Source organism: Trichophyton rubrum, assembly GCF_000151425.1.
Source record: "Trichophyton rubrum CBS 118892 genomic scaffold supercont2.2, whole genome shotgun sequence".
NCBI lineage: Eukaryota > Fungi > Ascomycota > Eurotiomycetes > Onygenales > Arthrodermataceae > Trichophyton > Trichophyton rubrum.
Window position 1 is genome coordinate 2,777,959 of NW_003456427.1, and position 17,158 is coordinate 2,795,116.

The 17,158-nt window shown below is 49.1% G+C and overlaps 7 protein-coding genes across 7 annotated transcripts; 2 read left to right on the forward strand and 5 right to left on the reverse strand.

The window, feature by feature from the left end:
* Positions 1-574: 574 nt before the first annotated feature.
* On the reverse strand, positions 575-1,327 carry TERG_02645 (uncharacterized protein; the record flags this gene model as incomplete). The annotated part of the gene is made up of 2 exons (XM_047747944.1): positions 575-816; positions 940-1,327. 2 exons carry the CDS (start codon positions 1,325-1,327, stop codon positions 575-577), a joined length of 630 nt encoding a protein of 209 aa, XP_047603914.1.
* A 643-nt stretch (positions 1,328-1,970) lies between these two features.
* Positions 1,971-2,864, reverse strand: TERG_02646 (uncharacterized protein; the record flags this gene model as incomplete). Its single annotated transcript, XM_003237890.1, has 1 exon — positions 1,971-2,864. The coding sequence occupies one exon, from the start codon at positions 2,862-2,864 to the stop codon at positions 1,971-1,973; it is 894 nt and encodes a 297-aa protein (XP_003237938.1).
* Positions 2,865-3,779: 915 nt separating this feature from the next.
* TERG_02647 (uncharacterized protein) lies at positions 3,780-4,882 on the reverse strand (the record flags this gene model as incomplete). The annotated part of the gene is made up of 3 exons (XM_003237891.1): positions 3,780-3,988; positions 4,058-4,283; positions 4,388-4,882. The coding sequence occupies 3 exons, from the start codon at positions 4,880-4,882 to the stop codon at positions 3,780-3,782; spliced, it is 930 nt and encodes a 309-aa protein (XP_003237939.1).
* Positions 4,883-5,293: 411 nt separating this feature from the next.
* TERG_02648 (uncharacterized protein) lies at positions 5,294-8,998 on the forward strand (the record flags this gene model as incomplete). The annotated part of the gene is made up of 1 exon (XM_003237892.1): positions 5,294-8,998. One exon carries the CDS (start codon positions 5,294-5,296, stop codon positions 8,996-8,998), a length of 3,705 nt encoding a protein of 1,234 aa, XP_003237940.1.
* A 722-nt stretch (positions 8,999-9,720) lies between these two features.
* On the reverse strand, positions 9,721-11,410 carry TERG_02649 (uncharacterized protein; the record flags this gene model as incomplete). Its single annotated transcript, XM_003237893.1, has 4 exons — positions 9,721-9,880; positions 9,953-10,119; positions 10,205-11,317; positions 11,372-11,410. 4 exons carry the CDS (start codon positions 11,408-11,410, stop codon positions 9,721-9,723), a joined length of 1,479 nt encoding a protein of 492 aa, XP_003237941.1.
* A 376-nt stretch (positions 11,411-11,786) lies between these two features.
* On the reverse strand, positions 11,787-12,889 carry TERG_02650 (uncharacterized protein; the record flags this gene model as incomplete). Its single annotated transcript, XM_003237894.1, has 3 exons — positions 11,787-12,046; positions 12,102-12,434; positions 12,490-12,889. 3 exons carry the CDS (start codon positions 12,887-12,889, stop codon positions 11,787-11,789), a joined length of 993 nt encoding a protein of 330 aa, XP_003237942.1.
* Positions 12,890-13,627: 738 nt separating this feature from the next.
* TERG_02651 (uncharacterized protein) lies at positions 13,628-17,032 on the forward strand. Its single transcript, XM_003237895.2, has one exon. It carries the CDS (start codon positions 13,773-13,775, stop codon positions 16,833-16,835), a length of 3,063 nt encoding a protein of 1,020 aa, XP_003237943.1. The 5' UTR covers positions 13,628-13,772; the 3' UTR covers positions 16,836-17,032.
* The last annotated feature ends 126 nt before the right edge of the window (positions 17,033-17,158 follow it).

Genomic DNA, 17,158 nt, shown 5'->3' on the forward strand with positions numbered 1-17,158 from the left:
ATGTCCCATACGACTGCATGACAAGGCTCAAAAGCTCCTACTGCGCATGCTCTCCTCACATCCAGGAGAAGCCCACTACGTCCAAATGCATAGTTCACTGCGCCTCGAGAATAGAGCATGATCCCACGGCCTATCAAAACGACTACAGTAGGAGAGCTTTTTAGAACATCTAGCATACCGCGTAAGTTATCTCTTATTATGTTAGATTTATAACTAACATATTTCTATAGCTTACAAAGGTCCCTCTATACTTGTATGGTGGCATGTCTCGTGCGTGATCGATGTAGTTTCCCGCGATCAGATTAGGGAACTTCGTAGTCGCCATATGAAGACTTTGCTATGTCGATATGACAGGAGGTCCTGTCCTGCTTCTGCTTCTAAACGGACTATTTTAAAAGATCAGCCGGCGATGACTTCACTAGGTGTTATTTACCGTCTATTTCGAGCTATATAACCCCAGATGCTATAAAAGCACCTATCGAAGTAGCTCATATAATTCCTCCCTCCTTTTCTCCCATTACACCCGCTTCAGCATCGAAACTATCTTTGAGATCCGGCCATCGCTATTGAGAATCTACCACACCAACGGTGATATCGAGTACATTCTCAGCCACAGGAGTGTCTGCACTTTTCTAATGCAACTGAGGAAGTGTTTGCGGGACTCCAGGGGGAGAACTCCAGCCATTTTGATGTCAGGGGAGTGTTTAGGAACACTCTTCCAGGTCAATGCCCTTCTGACAACAACTTCGAAGAGAATGGGAGAGTTGGCCCCATTGCTAAAAGATACTATCATAATGACTGAGCCAAAGAGCGAGCCTACACTAGTGGTCAGCATGTTTTGGAGTTACTCGGTGGGATGTATCCATGCCGAGGAAATAAGTGATATAAGATTTCATGCTTCTCGGAGGATATACAATATTTGAACATCGGAAAACATACCTACGGATACAGATGTTTCTGTTCCCAAGATACCAGGGCAGTACCTACAGTCAGTCCATAACACCAGGTGTACGTTCTCGCGCACCTTTTCCAAATCAATGACTGCTATGGCTTGGTCAGGTACAGTTATCTGCAAACATAGGTCAGCCTGCAAGGAGCTTAATCGTCTAGTTTGAATGCTGAGCTTTTCAGACTGCCAGTAGCTAATATTGGACTTATCGTTCGCGAATAGGGATAGTATTTCCCATTTCTTACCTGTGAAGTCAGCTGCGGTGATGCGATTATTACTCTGGATTTTTGATGGGTATAGCCAATTTCCCCTGGATAATAGGTCTATAGACCGTACATCAATGACCATTTGAACATGGCGGCTGGTCTCTACCGCCATGAGGGACCGTACGATCATGTCACGAGGGAGAAATAGAGAAATATGCCTTCTCTAGGCTTGTCCCCATATATAACTATACCTGTCACTCTGGGCATGAATATCACCGTTCAATCGTGAACAGCCGTTTGGTCCAGTTGACGCAGGTCTCATTATGTTCCTGTTCCTGTAAGCGTACTCTCTTGCTTGACTGGAATTGATACTCACGTTTACTAACGCTGGAAAGGGGTTCTTCAACCTGCCAAAATACTCTGTGGCCTGCCTTCTACTTCTTCTTCTTCGTTTTCTTCAACGTCTCTCAGTATCCTTTTTCAGATAGAGTCCACCCCCATATCAAAATGAATATCCTGAAGCAGTTTGGCAAATACACAGTTATGAGCAAGGGCAGGTTTGTTATAATAGAATTGATCTTTTAGTCCGCGTGGGAACCTTCAATTGGATATTTAGAAGTTGGAAATATTGAAACGTTCATCTCCAAAAGAGAGTTCTTCAGTTTGCTCCAGTGTTGACAGTGTTAACTAGTTGCTGATATTCGTAGGTTGAACCAACCTGATACCCCCTATCTACATAGCTGGTGTACCCAGTAACCCAGGGGCGCATATGCACATATAGCCGCCTAGGAACAAGCTCACCCTGCTGCTGGCAATCAGAGAGGCTTGTGGAACACGAAGACCGAGTTTTGATTGCATCTTTTCTTCTCGAGCAGCATCAGCCCTGCCGCCTGGGAAGCGGCCTGGACGTGATCTTCCTTGAATCGACGCATGCGTTCTTTGACGGTGTTGCTCTCGACCACAGACTTGTCTGCGTCCCTCACAGCACGCACTCTCGTATCCATCACAGACAGGTTGTCGACCGTTGCGAAACCAAGCGTCTCCATCTGGTACGTGATGCCCGGCCACTGAATGCTCTTCACTTCGGCAGTCAGGGATTCCACGGGCAAGTCCGAGAACGCATCCCTGCTCTCAGGCATCTCTCCGCCGTGCGGAACGAGGAACTCGTCCACGAAATCGATATAGGCGCGGCCGCTCTCTGGAGTCAGCACGCTGGAAAGCTGGCTGAAAAACTTCTCGAGCTCGCCGTCGCCTGTCAGGTGGACTATGCTGCCGTATGTGAAGATGAGCATATCGGCCGTGGTTTTCTGGTCGGCCAGCGCAGGCAGCTCGTCGAGCGCCAGCGCAGAACCGAGCGACCAAGTGACGGGGGGGATGCCGGGATGTTTCAAGGCCTCCCTGGCGGCGAGGTCGAGCATGTGCTGCTCGATGTCCATGCCGATGAACTGGGCAGACCCGGGGGGTATCTCGAACGACTCGGCACCCGCTTTGTCGAGCAGCCCAAGGATGGCACGACCGCCGCCGGTGCCGATGTCGACGAAGGTGAACTGGCGGCCGTCTCGAGGGTGCTTGGAGAACATCTCGACAAATGCCGGCCAGTAGACGAGCTCGACGTCCTCCAGACCCAGACCCGTAGCCCAGTGCAGCTCGTAGAATTCGGCCATGTAAGGCGAGCCATATAGTGTTTTGCTCCGCTCCTCGGAATCCATGGTGTGAATGGCTTTTGACTGATAGTAAACAACAGGTTATGGCACTTGTAGTTAACTAGCTAGTTGGCTGGTGGTGGTGATGCTGCTGCTGCTGCTGCTGCTGGTGATGATGCCTTTCGGGAGACCAGGACGCAAGGCGTATTTATTATTTAACGTATCACACAGCAGGCCTCGCAGCATCTCCATTATGTGCATGGAGCAACAATCCTCTCAATGCGCCAGCAACGTCACTGGGCCAGCCCCTGGCTGCATGGCGCACGAGGTGTGGAGTGTCTGCACTGCAGCCCAAGTGTGTCAACTAATATATCATTTGATATTTAGGTATTGTCTAGACCCGCAGTGAGTTTGTTACGAATACGGAGTGCAGATGCAGCTCAATTTTGAGTCAAAGATGGACAGCCAATCGATCTACCAGCAAGAATGCCGCTGTATCTGTACTCTTACTCGTTATCAGAGCTGCAAATATTCCATACGAGGGGCTGGGAAAGTCCCTCTCCAGCTGGGGGGTGCATCGAATGTGCCTCCAGGGGCCCATGGCTAGTGCCAGTCAACTTGCCAATTAACTTGCTACGAGCTATCAAGTTATATGCAGATCTCAGGCGTGCGAAATGGTGGTCGATACCATCCAATTTGAGGGCAAAGAAATAACTAAATATAAAATTTGTCAAAGTAGGTGTATATTTTGATACCCCCCTCTATGTATATAAACCAGTCAGGGGCTTAGCTAACTGGCCAGCTCTTAGCCTATATTAACTTATTTTGATCAATTGACTGCTATAATATGGCTATGTTTGCTTAGGTATTTTGCACCTCTAGCCACTCATTCTCAGTTAGTTGCCTATTCCAGCTGCAGCAGCTTCATCTTTGACAACTGTTCAGTTGACTAGATGCTGATTGCACCCAGACGGTGGTAAATCAGGATAGCAAGACAGCCGCAGAAGGCAGAGTAAACGCCACTCCATTCACACCGAGTTTGAGCAGATCCTTGTTCTCCGGTTTGCCGTCTGTCAGAGCCTCGCAGTTTTTCAGCTCTGTGACATCCCAGCTGGCCCAGACGAAGCGGCCATGCAGGAAAGATGCGGCAGGCGAAGCGGCCCAGACGATATAATTCTCGGGAAGGCTTGCTAGAGACGTTTAACAGCAATTAATTAACCAGTAAGTAATATCGTCGTCAGGGGTCAAGCTGAACTCACCTTCATCCCACGAGGGCCAGGAGTCCTTTTCACACAGCCGTTGGAGGCCCTCCGTATACACCTCTCCCGGGTGGACATTGAGAATCTGGATCTGCTCGACGGGGACCTCTGTCGCCAGATGCTGGATCATGGAGGTGAATGCAATTTTTGAGCACGCATAGGACCCGTAGCCAACGCTTGAGTCGTGGTCATGGGCTAAGCGGGAGGATATATTGATCAAGGCTCTCTATAACTGAGCATTAGCCGTGTTCACAACAGGGCAGGGTAAACGCCTGATAATACTGTATAGGCAATATAAGCCAGGTAATTATCAGACGGGCGTCAACTTACAGTCCTCCCACCGAAATCGGCTGTCTTCCCCTGCTGGACAAACCGCTGCACCATGTCCAGGTTGCCGCGGACATTCACTTCAAAGGCCCTCCAAGCCAGCTGCAAGGGGATCGCATCGAGAGTCGCTTCGGTGCCGGGATCACAAGCATTCACAACCAATACATCAACCGCAATGGACTTTTGGTTGAGATCGTCCCATACCTGGGCCACGCGGATTGCATCGCCGATGTCGCATACATATGTCATTAACTCGCCCTGGAAAGATGGATTCTGTGCGCGTAGCCGCTCGCAAGCTGAGGCCAGAGAATCTCGCTGGCGGGCCAAAAGGATGATTCGGGCGGCAGAGGCACTTGCAAAGCCCTGCACGGCCGCGAAGCCGATGCCATAGGATGCCCCCGTAATCAGGATGGTCCGGCCAGCCTGGGAGAGCTCTGGCTGGCTCGCATTAATGGCCGGATAGACCGCCTTGTGCTGAGTGGGAGTGAATGTTATCATTATACCGGTTAACTATATTATCCAAAAGGTCCTCTGGCTGAGCATTGGTTTCCTGCTGCGCTGGTCTTATATTTCAATACAACCGCAGCAAAAAGAACCTTTATATGATAGGTAACAGGTATCCTTTTCTATACGGTAATATTATGCTTGCTTTTTTATCATCGTGTACTGTAACTAACGGCTTAACTAGGTGGAGGCGGATGCGGGACCAATTTATATTGAAGCGGTTATTTTGATAACCCCTTGGGCATGCAAAATACAATACCCACTCTATCAGCTCCCTGTACACGCCGATCTACGTAATATAACTGGAGAATACCATTTATACATGCCTAATGTATAAAAGGAATGTGCCTGTAGTTATGTTCCTGCCCCCCGCATCGAGCATTTTTGCTATACATACCCATGGCCATGGCTGCCACATCCCCTTCTATCCTGGCTTTGGCCTGGGCAGCAACACTCGCCCTTTTCACCGGATCTGATGAAGTCAACTTTGACCTGACAAGCTCAGAAGACTATTCGGCTAGCAAGTCGATAGAGCTCCAAGTGCCATATAACGGGACTGTCCAGGCGGCCCTCGAAACTGTCGACCAAATCATTCGTTCAACTGCAGATACCCAGAGCGATGGCCAGCAAACACTGCTGGCGATTCATCACCAGGGGCCACAGCCAGGCCATCTCAGCAGTCGATCTGGCAGATTTAAGCAGGCCGTCGTGCTTTGCGACCTGACCTCAGAGGATGGGCTTGCTATTCAAGGATGGGCTGAAGATGCGTGGAAATGCACGCAGATGGTCAGCCAGATGAGGCACCTTGTGGCATTGATCAAACAGGGGCCTAACGACGCCCCTGTAACCACAATCACATCCGGCATTCATTCTGAAGACTTACGTCGGGTCCAGGGATGGAATAGCAACGAGCTCGCCCGCCATGATATATGTATACATGAACAAATCAGGTGGCAGAGCGAGTCTCATGGGGAGGAGATAGCCGTATGTGCCTGGGATGGCTCTTTTACCTACAACGAACTTGAACGGCTGAGCACACAGTACGCTGCCCGTCTCCAGGCCCAGGGAGTAGAGGCTGAGACATGCGTACCTCTCTGTTTTACGAAATCTCGGTGGGCGAATGTAGCCGTCCTGGCCGTTCTGAAGGCTGGTGGTGCCTTCGTCCTGCTCGACCCGTCTCACCCCACAAGCCGGCTGCAAACCATATGCCATGATGTTGGTGCCAGGCTGGTTATATCCTCCCCACGAGATGCTCATATCTCACGCCCTTTGAATCTGCCTATCCTCGAGGTTGGCCCAGATATTCCCGCTACTGATATAGAACTGAAGCCCGTCACCGTACAACCGCACAATGCAGCCTACGTCTGCTTCACCTCCGGATCAACCGGTAACCCCAAAGGAGCTATCATTGAGCACAGAATGGTCAGCACGGTGGCCGCGTCTTGGGGTGTTTTTCTGGACTCTCGATCGCGAGTCTTTCAGTTCTCTGCATACGCCTTTGATGTGGCTACTTTTGACGCCCTGGCTGCGTTGATGTATGGAGGATGCGTTTGCGTGCCCTCAGAAGCAAGCCGACGCGATGATATTGCTGGAGCTTTTGCGGCACTTCGGGCTAATGTTCTTTTCACAACGCCATCTGTCCTGCAGACGATTTCACCCGCAGACATGCCGGGACTAAAGATTGCTCTGATAGGGGGCGAGACCCCGGTCAAGGCGCTTCTCGACCAATGGATACCATCTGTCAAGGTGTTTAACGTCTATGGACCGGCCGAATGTGCCGTGGGAGTTGCCAACCATGGGCCCCTGGCCATACCTTATAACCCGCGAGCATTCAATCGAAAAATGGGATGTCATATCTGGCTCGCTGATATCAGGAACCCCAACCAGCTGGCACCCGTTGGAGCAGTCGGAGAGATTGTCATAGAGGGCCCTACTGTGGCCCGTGGGTATATCAACGTCACAGGAGCCAAGGCGGCCGCCTTCATACCTTTCTGCCCATGGGTGCCAGATTCGCAGGAGCGCCATCGAGCCTATCGCACAGGAGATCATGGCCGTTATATTGATCCAGATGGTTCTATTGAGTTCATTGGCCGCAAAGACACCCAGGTGAAAATTCGTGGTCAGCGAGTGGAATTGAGCGATGTCGAGCATCACCTTCGCAGACTGTACCCCGGGGCGCACCATGTGGTTGCTGAAGTGGCAATTCCTGCTGCAAGAAAAGGGGCTCACCCCCTTCTAGCTGCATTCATCGACGAAAGTAATACAAATGAGAAAAGTAATAATGAAAATGGGATCCCGGACAACTCCTCCCTGTTACTTCCCCCCTGTGCCCCTTTTATTTCTGACTGGTTGGATCGAGTGCGTCCCGCAATGCAGGCCTCACTCCCTTCATATATGGTCCCTACCTTGGCTCTACCGATTTCTCGCATGCCATTAACTCCGACGGGGAAGACAGACCGTCGTCAGCTCCGAGCGATTGTAGAGAAACTTCCAATGGCTGACTTTGAGTCGTATAGCATCGGGTCAGGGGTAACAGGACGCGTTAAGCAGCAACCCGACTCGGATATGGGACGCTCCATCCAGACAGCAGTCGCTGAGATCCTTAGCCTTCAGCCACAGCTTATAGGTATGGAGGACGATTTCATACAGCTCGGAGGCGATTCCATCACAGCAATGAAGTTGGCCGCTCTCCTTCGACAGAACCAAATCTCTTTATCCGTAATAGATATCATCCAATATCCAGTCCTTACTGCCATGACGGAACGTGCGGTCTATTTTATGAATGGCTCCTCGGACAATATACTGGAAGCAGCCCCGTCATTTACTATGTTTCCCGGTACATCGGCTGAAATAGCATCAAAGCTGGATGTTACGGAGGCTGATATTCTTGATATCCTTCCTGCCACCGAACAGCAGGCTATTATGCTTGCGTTTCCTCCTCAGTATGAGATTATCCATATTCCCGGATCAGTGGATGCTAGAAGCCTGGAAAGTGCATGCGAAAGCGTGATTCACCGACATGAGATCCTTCGTACCGTGTTCGTTGATTATTGCAATTCCATATTCCAGACAGTCCTTCGGAGAATGACCATCACATTTAAGCACTATGAATGTCCCGATGATCTCAAGGAGTTTCAATCTGGCCTGCTCAAGGAAGATTCCGATCAGTTCATGCCGTGGAATGTGCCTTCCATCAGTTTCTTTCTCCTGTATCAAAATTCACAACAATACACGCTCATTGTGCGATTAAACCACGCTGTATACGATGCACAATCATTACCTATCATTCTGAAGGATATTGAAAATATCTACAATGGACAGCCGCTTTCCACGCCAATTCCGTTCTCGCCGTGGGCTTATAAGTTTTGGACGTCGGCAACACCCAAAACCTATGAATTCTGGAAGACTCTACTTGAAGGATCATCGATGACCTATGTAGGTGACCCATTTGCCGACATGGAAGCAGGGAAAGAGACATTCGTTGAAGCTACGCGCAGCCTTTCAGTCCTGGAACCTCCCAAAGGAATCACTCTTGCCTCGCTGGTAAAGGCAGCCTGGTCCCTGACTCTGTCTAAGCACTGTCAGAAGAGCGACGTGGTATTCGGCCAAGTCGTCCATGGTCGAGCCCATGGCCTTCCAGGCGAGGAAGCAGTGGTTGGACCATGCCTCAACCTGATCCCAGTTCGTATGGACTTGAGCGCTATTAAACACGGGGAAGATTTATTACACTGCATTCAGAGACAGAATGTAGCTTCGATAGCATACGATCAAGTCCAATTCAAAGATATCATCAAAAAATCCACCAATTGGCCCAAGGATACTGTCTTTGGCACACAACTTTTGCATCAGGCTGGCGGACCCATTTGCACACTGAAGTTTGGCAGTGTGCATGCTACTTTGGACGAATACTATGCACCGCGGCTGGCCAAGGAGCTCCGTGACTTTGTTTTTATGTCCACGGTCTGTGGCCAAACGCATACCTTACAGATCTTCGCTACCAATGCGTATCTAGATCAACAGTCTGCCGATGCCATGATCGATACCCTAGTTTTTTACGTTCGTGCGCTTGCTCGGGATCCTCAAGCGATTTCTGGTGCTTATAAAAATTAAATTGTGGAATTCCAGTGAGGCAGTTATTAGAACTATCATCTCTTTTTGTTTATTCGGGGATTTTGAGTTAATCAAGCATTCTATCCCATGATGCATGAGATCTAAGCCATGAATTGATTGTCATACTCCGCCAGATTTTCGACTGTTTGCATTCCTTTGGGAGAAGAACACTTGGAGAACATTTCCAGGATAAGATGATATGGCTTATGGAATGACGTGGCTTGACCTTTTCCAGAGAATATTGCTTGCTCTGACGTATGGAAGAAAAAAAGGATAACGAAATTCGTCTGTCCGAGACTACCATTGCTATATGACAACTCACATACAAGTAGTTAACTATCTTTCAAGAGTCCCCGTGGAAGTGGGTCTATACTCCCTATGAAGGACAATGAAGGATTGAGTATTACAGAATAACTGGCTATGGAGTACATTTTTGATAGTCAATTACCATAATGTGACATATATGCATAGCTACGGGGTACTAGAGGGAAGCAAAATGCCTTGGAAGCGAATGCTCCGCTTTTACAGCCTCATTGTTGAGATGGGGACAACTAGCTAGAAACGATCGGCACTTGCGGTGATCCACTGCAATCGAAGCAGGGGCTTTTCTGTACATGAGTTACTCAAAGCTGGCCTGGGATCATCAATTATTTGAAAGATAAGGTATTGATCGGTGTGCTGGCATGTCGGGGATCAATTTATTTTACAATCATACCCACCCCTTACGAGCTTGCCAGCTCCTTCACACGGACCCGGAGTGGCTCTCCCTGCCACACACCGTACTCGAGATGATCGTGAGGATCGACATTATCCGGCTGAGCTTCCAGGTCAAAGCTCCACAGCAGGCGGGCAATGACCAATCGAAGATTCACCTTGGCCAGGCTGTCCAAGTTAGCTGCATGGAGTACCTGGGCTGGGAGCCACGTAGTTGCGGAAATATATAACTGAACTCACTTGATCCCAATGCAGCTCCGCTGCCCGATCGAAAATGGCGTGCAGACGTCGCGCTGATCCGACTCAAATGCAGGCTCTCCCAGCCATCTCTCGGGGATAAACTTCTCTGGTTCTCGCCAATATCGGGGGCTGCGATACGCTGCCAGGGGCGCCACGGATACCCAAGTCTTACAAGCGAGTCAGCGTCATCACAGCATAACAAAAGAGATATGTCAATGGCTTAGCGAGAAACAAATCAGCATGGACACGTACCTCGCCTGGTAGCCACTGGCCGTCAATCGCAGCACCGCTCCGAGGGACAACTCGGTGTAGGCCCACGGGGACTGGCGGATGGATTCGCATGGTTTCTTGAATTACTGCTCGAAGATACTTGAGATTTGCGACCGACGAAACAGTGATTTCTTCTTCCGCCTGGAAAGTCCCCCGGATCTCATCAACTAGTTTTCGGTAGCTTTCTGGGTTATGCGTCAAGTAATATGTCATCGAGGTCATTGTTGCTGCAGTTGTGTCCCCTCCTGCGGTAACGAGAATATTCACATTATCCAGTAGTTCGGCTTCCGACATCCCCTTCAGAATGAAGGAGGCAAAGTCTGCCCGGCCGATAGAATCGCCCTTTTGCCGCTCTAGGAGTGTCTTCCCAGCAAACTCCATGTGCGTATCGTAGGGTTCGCTGATCGCCTTTGGGATAAAGAGCTCGAGTAGTCGATGGTATGGCCGCAGCCGGTGAGCTGCTTGGACATATTGTGAATGTTTTATTGCTCCAAAAATAACTGTCACCCAGGGATGATAATCGCCTTGATCCAGGGAACCCACGGTTGTACCAAAGGATAATCGGCTGAGGATGTCAAAGACGAAGAAGTTGTACCATGCTTGGATGTTGACAACCCCGTTCGCATCTGGATAACAAGCCTTGCCGGACCGCTCGCGCATTCCATCAATGAATTTCGTTACGTACTCCTGGATGACTGGCTCCTGTTCTCGGATAGCAGCTTCTGAGAAGGCCGGTGCCATCATCTTGCGATACCGTACATGTTCACGATGACGAGCGAAGAAGATGTTATGTATCTCCCCAGAGCCCTGTAACCAGACGACTGGGTTCTTCTCGAAAACGGTCTCTTCCGTTGGACGACCGCCAAAGATGGTTCTGTTGGCTGATGCACTGGTGTAGGAAATCTCGCGGGGGCCAACTCGCACGATATCACCGTATTTTTCGTGTAGTTCAGCGATATATTTGGCATTGTCGCCCTTGATCATATGGTAAACATAAGGGAGCTGGGTAGCAGCATCGAGTGTGGGCCCGGGGTATTTCCGTAGGGGGTGGAGGAAGACATTGTAAATTGCGAGAAGGATATGGCACACGATCCACTGGACGAGCAGTTAGCAGGAGGAACTCTCGAAGGTGGTATGGGGAACCCTAACCAGTCCAGCTGTTAGGCCAAGGAGCTCAAAAGGAGACATTTTGATGAGTTGTGCGGTGGACGAAGGGGTAAAAGGAAGAATGTAGCAAAAGAATAACTATTTATAAGGATAAATCCTAGTTTTGAGGTGCATAATTACTCTATCCTTCAGCTCAGGTTCCCTAACTGCCCTTCAAACTGTCTATTGGCTGCTAGGTTAAGAACCCCTGAACACAGTATCATAAAGAGACCGCAATAATGTATTCGATTATCTTCTAGGGTAAATATGTGCCTAATGTACCTCATTTCTCTTATTTTTATACTTCGCAAACGAACAGAATAAATAATGTGAGCAACTGTTATCTTAGCTTATCACTAACTAGTGTATGCCCGGAAAATGAGATAACTAACAAGTCATTCTCTACATCATATTTGACTTATATGAAATGCGATTTGAACCAGTCCTTTGCAGTCGTCAATTCCCGCTGGTTTTCTGGCCGACCCAATGCTGTAGCTGTTGCGCGTTTCAATTCCGAGGCTGTCTCCCTCTTTGAGGGCTCCGGACCAAAGTAACGACCACCAGTGATTTGCGTAAACCCGAACATGAGCTTGACATCCTCTAGCTCGTGGACTCCATGGGTTTCAAAGGCTTCCCAGGAAGGGAGAATTGGCTGGAATCGAGTCTTTTTACCGGTTACTGTTAAACGGTTAACATGTATACCGCGCATATTATCAACAGTAATTTCACTCACGGTCTGCAAAGTTGGCCACCAGCTCGTCGAAGCCAAGCATGTCACTCATAGCTTGAATAACATGGCCATTCCATCGGGCCGGATCCAGAAAGATACCCTGAACAATGTCTCCGTAATCATCGGTAATGCTCAAGAACGGCACCTTGTTGTCTCCTCCCCAGTTGGGCACACGATACGTGAGGTAGCCTTCGTCATCAGGAAAATGGGGGAATCCGCCAAACACTGGGGCAACCTCCTTCACCAGAAAATTTTCCAAGTACCATGCAGCATTGATAGGAGTAATGGTCTCGAATTTTCCCAGTTGCTTTGCATACTGTTCGATTTTGTATTTCACTGCAATGATGTCTATTAACACTAAAACAATCAATAATGGGGGGGTTCTACTTACTATCCATAGCCTTCATTCTCACCTTCCCCCCTGTCATCTCCGTGCATGGAGGGCCCGAACTGAACACAAAATGCTTCACACCTGCCTGGGCCGCTGCATCAACAATTGATTTGCCCAAATCAAACTCGGTAGGACCATCAGGGTTGCTCCATATCTTATCGTCCGAGTTCAGGTTAACATAAAACCCCCAGGCGCCGTCAAATGCCCGAAGCATTTCCTCATTGTTAAAGCCATTTGCTTGAGCCACTTCTGCTCCTGCTGATGCTAACGTTTGGCTGGCCTTTGAAGAGGGATTCCGTGTAATGGCACGGACTTTAAACGACGGATTCTGAAGTAGAGAGCGAGCGACAGACCCTCCTTGGTTGCCAGTGGCACCAACAATAGCAATAACGCGCGACATTCTCGGGTAGTTGTGTCTTTAGTTGTATAACGTAGCCAGCATAAACTGCTGTTTCTCAAGAAGAAGAGCAAGCTGTTTCATCGTGTCGAACGTGAATGCTCAGATAATTTGATCCGGTACGATAGCCGATGCTTTCACAAAGTTTCCCAAATTTAAGCGCCCCGCTTTGCGAGTCAACAAGGTCCCTGTAATCTTTCACGAAGATCCAATAGGCGCCACGTAGTAAAAATACTGCAGTCGATGTGAAACATTTAAACTCCAAGCTAGTGACTAAGGTTAGCCCCATAGCGGGAAGTGGGCTTTTAAAGTTAAAGTTTTCCCCTTGTAAGATTACGGCTAGTACCGAACGGTCGGGCCGAGAAGACTGCTCTTGGTAAGTGCTCCGTATCAAGAACACTCCTGCGACTCGCCTTTCACTACGAACTGGAGCCCAACTAAGAAGTTGTCCTTCATAAGCGAGATCGAATTTTTGAGTACATTTAAGTTTTGACTGAGCCCCTCCCGTATTCTTAATATCCGGCCCAAGATTAGCGATTGTCTCGGCGTATAAATTACGTGGAGACTGAATCGTGCCCACTCACAGTATCACGCATGTTGAAAGTGGACAAAGGTACGGCACAGAGTAAACCGCTTTTGCTTTGCCATGACATCAGCGTAAAATTCCGGCTTTGGCCAAACTGCGGTCTCTGAATTCCAGTATGGAAGCCTGCCGTTTTATAATTTTGCATTGGCCCGATTTACACGCCTCTTTACCTTCAAACTATTTAGTGCCTGATTGAAACTCCCTTTTATCTATTTTGATTTTTCATCACTGAGTCTTCTCCAATACACCGTGCCCTTTCCAATTCAACATTGTCATTATCCCTGGGCAGGTATCATTAGAATGCCTTCCATCTCTTCAACTCCTTCCGAGGAGTACGACTTTACCGTCAGCCGGAATCAAGGCCTCGGTCAGCTCTTCTATGGCCAGGTACGACGAAATGCTACTGCAACTGCAGTTGTTGACGTGGGAGTCTCTCTCACATACGAACAATTGCATTTACAAGCCTCGTATATTGCTCATAAACTGCTACAAGAATCGTTCGCTTTCGAAGAACCAGTGGGAATCGTCGTTCAGCATGGCGTCAACGATATCGTTGCCCAGTTGGCTATTATCTATGCTGGCGGGAGCTGTGTCCCAATGGATCCAACCCTTCCAGACCAACAGATACAGGGCCGATTGCAACGACTGAACGCCCAATTTCTGCTAGTTGACCAAAGCAATAAAGATCGAGATCTTCCCTTCCGCAAATTTGCTCTCGAAGGCCTCATGGCTGTGGCCAAGGACAAATATCCGGTTTCAACAGACCTAGAACATCGCACGCATTTGATTCATACTTCTGGGACAACCAGCGAGCCGAAGGCAGTGCAGATCGCAGCTCGGTCAATTTTACAGGTTGTCTTCCATGCTCCTTTTGAGCCAGTGAGGGAAAATGATGTCGTTGCACACGTCAATAATAGCAGTTTCGATGTCTCTCTTTTTGATGTGTGGGCTCCTTTACTTCGCGGTGCATCTATTGCGGTTCTAAGCAAAACGGCTCTGCTGGATCTTCCAGTTATGGCAGAGCATATCGATCGGCTTGGAATTACCGTCATGGCCACCACAACTGCCTTGTTGAATCTCGCTGCTTCTACCTATCCGCGTGCCTTCTCCAAGCTACGTATCTGCTTTATTGGAGGTGAAGCTGCAAATGTCGCCGCCATCAAAACGATCTTCGAAGAGGGCCCTCCAGAGATGCTAATCAATGCCTATGGACCGACAGAGTGTTGCATCTTCTGCTTGACTCACCAGATCGTTCCCGAGGACATCAAAGCTGGCTCTGTCAGCATCGGCAAGCCGATTGGTCACACTATTGCATATGTAGCTGACGATAGTGGTAACCCAACTGATGAAGGCGAGCTCTGGATTGGCGGCGCTGGTGTTTCCCCGGGATATGTCAACCAACCCGAGAAGAATGCTGCTTCCTTCACAATGATTGAAGGTTTAGTGACAGCATCAGGCGATCCCATCAGGTTGTACCGAACTGGTGACATCGTCCGACGTCGACCGGATGGACAGATTGACTATGTCGGGCGTTCTGATCATCAGGTCAAGATCCGAGGATTCCGGGTTGAATTGGGCTCGGTAGAAACGGGGCTACTGAAAACTGGCTTCTTCTCCGAAGCCGTGGCGATGAGAATTGAACCACCCCAGGATGGGGCCGGTTCAATACTAGTCGCGTATGCTGTACCTGTGGACAGCTCTAAGCCTGTAGGAGTTGAGGAGGCACTGACAGTCCTTCGCACGATTCTTCCGGATTATATGATTCCTCAGCTGCAATTGATCGCCAGTATGCCTCTCAATAGCCACGCCAAAGTGGACAGAAAAGGGTTAACAGAACTGTACTGCAAGCGATGGAAGATGGATTCACTATCCAAACCACAAGACGGGCCCAAAGATACCCGTTCGATACTCGCTGGCCTTTGGGCTCATATCCTTGCATCCCCTGCCGATGCATTCCAGGATGGCGATAATTTCTTCAGCCATGGAGGCACATCTCTTCAAGCGTCACTGTTGATCAGCCAGATCCGTCGCACGTTTGGCTCTGAAGTGTCTCTGCTGACTCTCTATGATAACCCAACCCTGGAAGCCCTGACATCAATTATCCAAGAGCGCCAGAACGGCCAATTCGAGACTGTCCGTAACGAGAGTGACTTGTGGGTAGCCGATACGAAAATTGCGGATGGCCTCTCTTGCACAGCAGGACCGGCGATCGACTGGACTCGTGACACTGAAGGTCGTATCTTCTTAACCGGAGCCACCGGATTTGTGGGATCATTCATGTTGGCAGACTTGCTACGCATGCCCCATGTCCGTCAGATCGGATGTTTGGTACGTGCAAAAGACGCAACAATTGGTCTACAGCGTTTGCGCACCGCAATGGCCAAGTATGATCTCTGGGAGGACAAGTTCTCTGATAAGTTGCTAGCTCTGCCTGGTACACTGGAGGATGACTTCTTGGGAATGGGACCAGATCGGTTTGAGGAGATTGCCAATTGGGCCAGCGTAGTATTCCATCTAGGAGCTCGCGTCAATTATACTCAGCCATACTCTCTGCACCGCCCTGCCAACACGTTGGGTACCTTGAATGTCTTGAAACTGGCATTCAAAGGGCGGACAAAAGCAGTACACTATGTGTCCAGCATCTCCTGCTTCGGACCAACTGGCTTCGTGACCGGCGTGAAAAGAGTACGGGAAGATGAATCCCTACTGCTACACCTCGAAGCCCTCCCCTATGACCATGGTTATGCTCAAAGCCAATGGGTTGCAGAGCAACTCTTACGCCGACTCATCGATCGTGGATTTCCTATTGCCGTTTATCGACCAGGATTCATTACTGGTCATAGTCGAACGGGTGCCTGCAACCCGGATGATTTCTTTAGCCGGTTGATTAATGCGTGTCAGGAGATGAATTGCTACCCACAGTTGCCGAACCAACGCAAGGAATTCGTCCCCGTTGATTATGTCAACTCTGTAATCTTACACATTGCCTCATCACGGTCATCTCTAGGCCATGCCTATCACATTGTTCCCCCTAGCAGGGAAACCTCCATTGATATGGATGATTCAATGGACATGGTTGGTGAATGCGGCAGTGGTCCGATGCAGGGCGTTTCGTACACAGAGTGGGTTAAGCGACTATCAGCAAATCCACCTGAGCGTCTGCAGCCACTGGAACCTATGCTGGCAGAGAGGGTGAAGAACGGCTTGACCCGATGGGAGCTCTACGAAAACATGCCCGTTTACGAGACAACCAACACCATGGAAGCCCTTGCAAATTTCCCCGGTGGTCTCGAGTTTCCGATTCTAGACAAGGACCTGATGAAGAGATATTTGAATCATCTCCAAGTGAAAATGGAGCAATGAGTGAATGAGGGCACAAGAAAGTGATATCGTTAAATTTTGACATCACATGGGGTTGAATCTTTCATGTGATTCAAGGGATGTTGGAGGAACTCATGTAAAAGGATTTGTTGTATATTTTTGGTAGACGTCCCAAGACGCTTTATATAGATTTTCAACTTTATATTTTCACAAAATTGAGAATACGTACTCTATAGCATCCTACTGCAGCTGAAAAAGGCTCTAGCTAGTCCCCCTAGAAGGGCTTCGAATAAAGCTGCAGTTTAGCCAACAAACAAATTACTATTCTGACTTCAAAATGTCTCATTTTGAGATTTAACGGCCCC

Excerpts from the sequence above, each read along its gene's own strand:
- TERG_02651 (XM_003237895.2), top strand. The coding sequence starts at position 13,773 with ATGCCTTCCATCTCTTCAACTCCTTCCGAGGAGTACGACTTTACCGTC.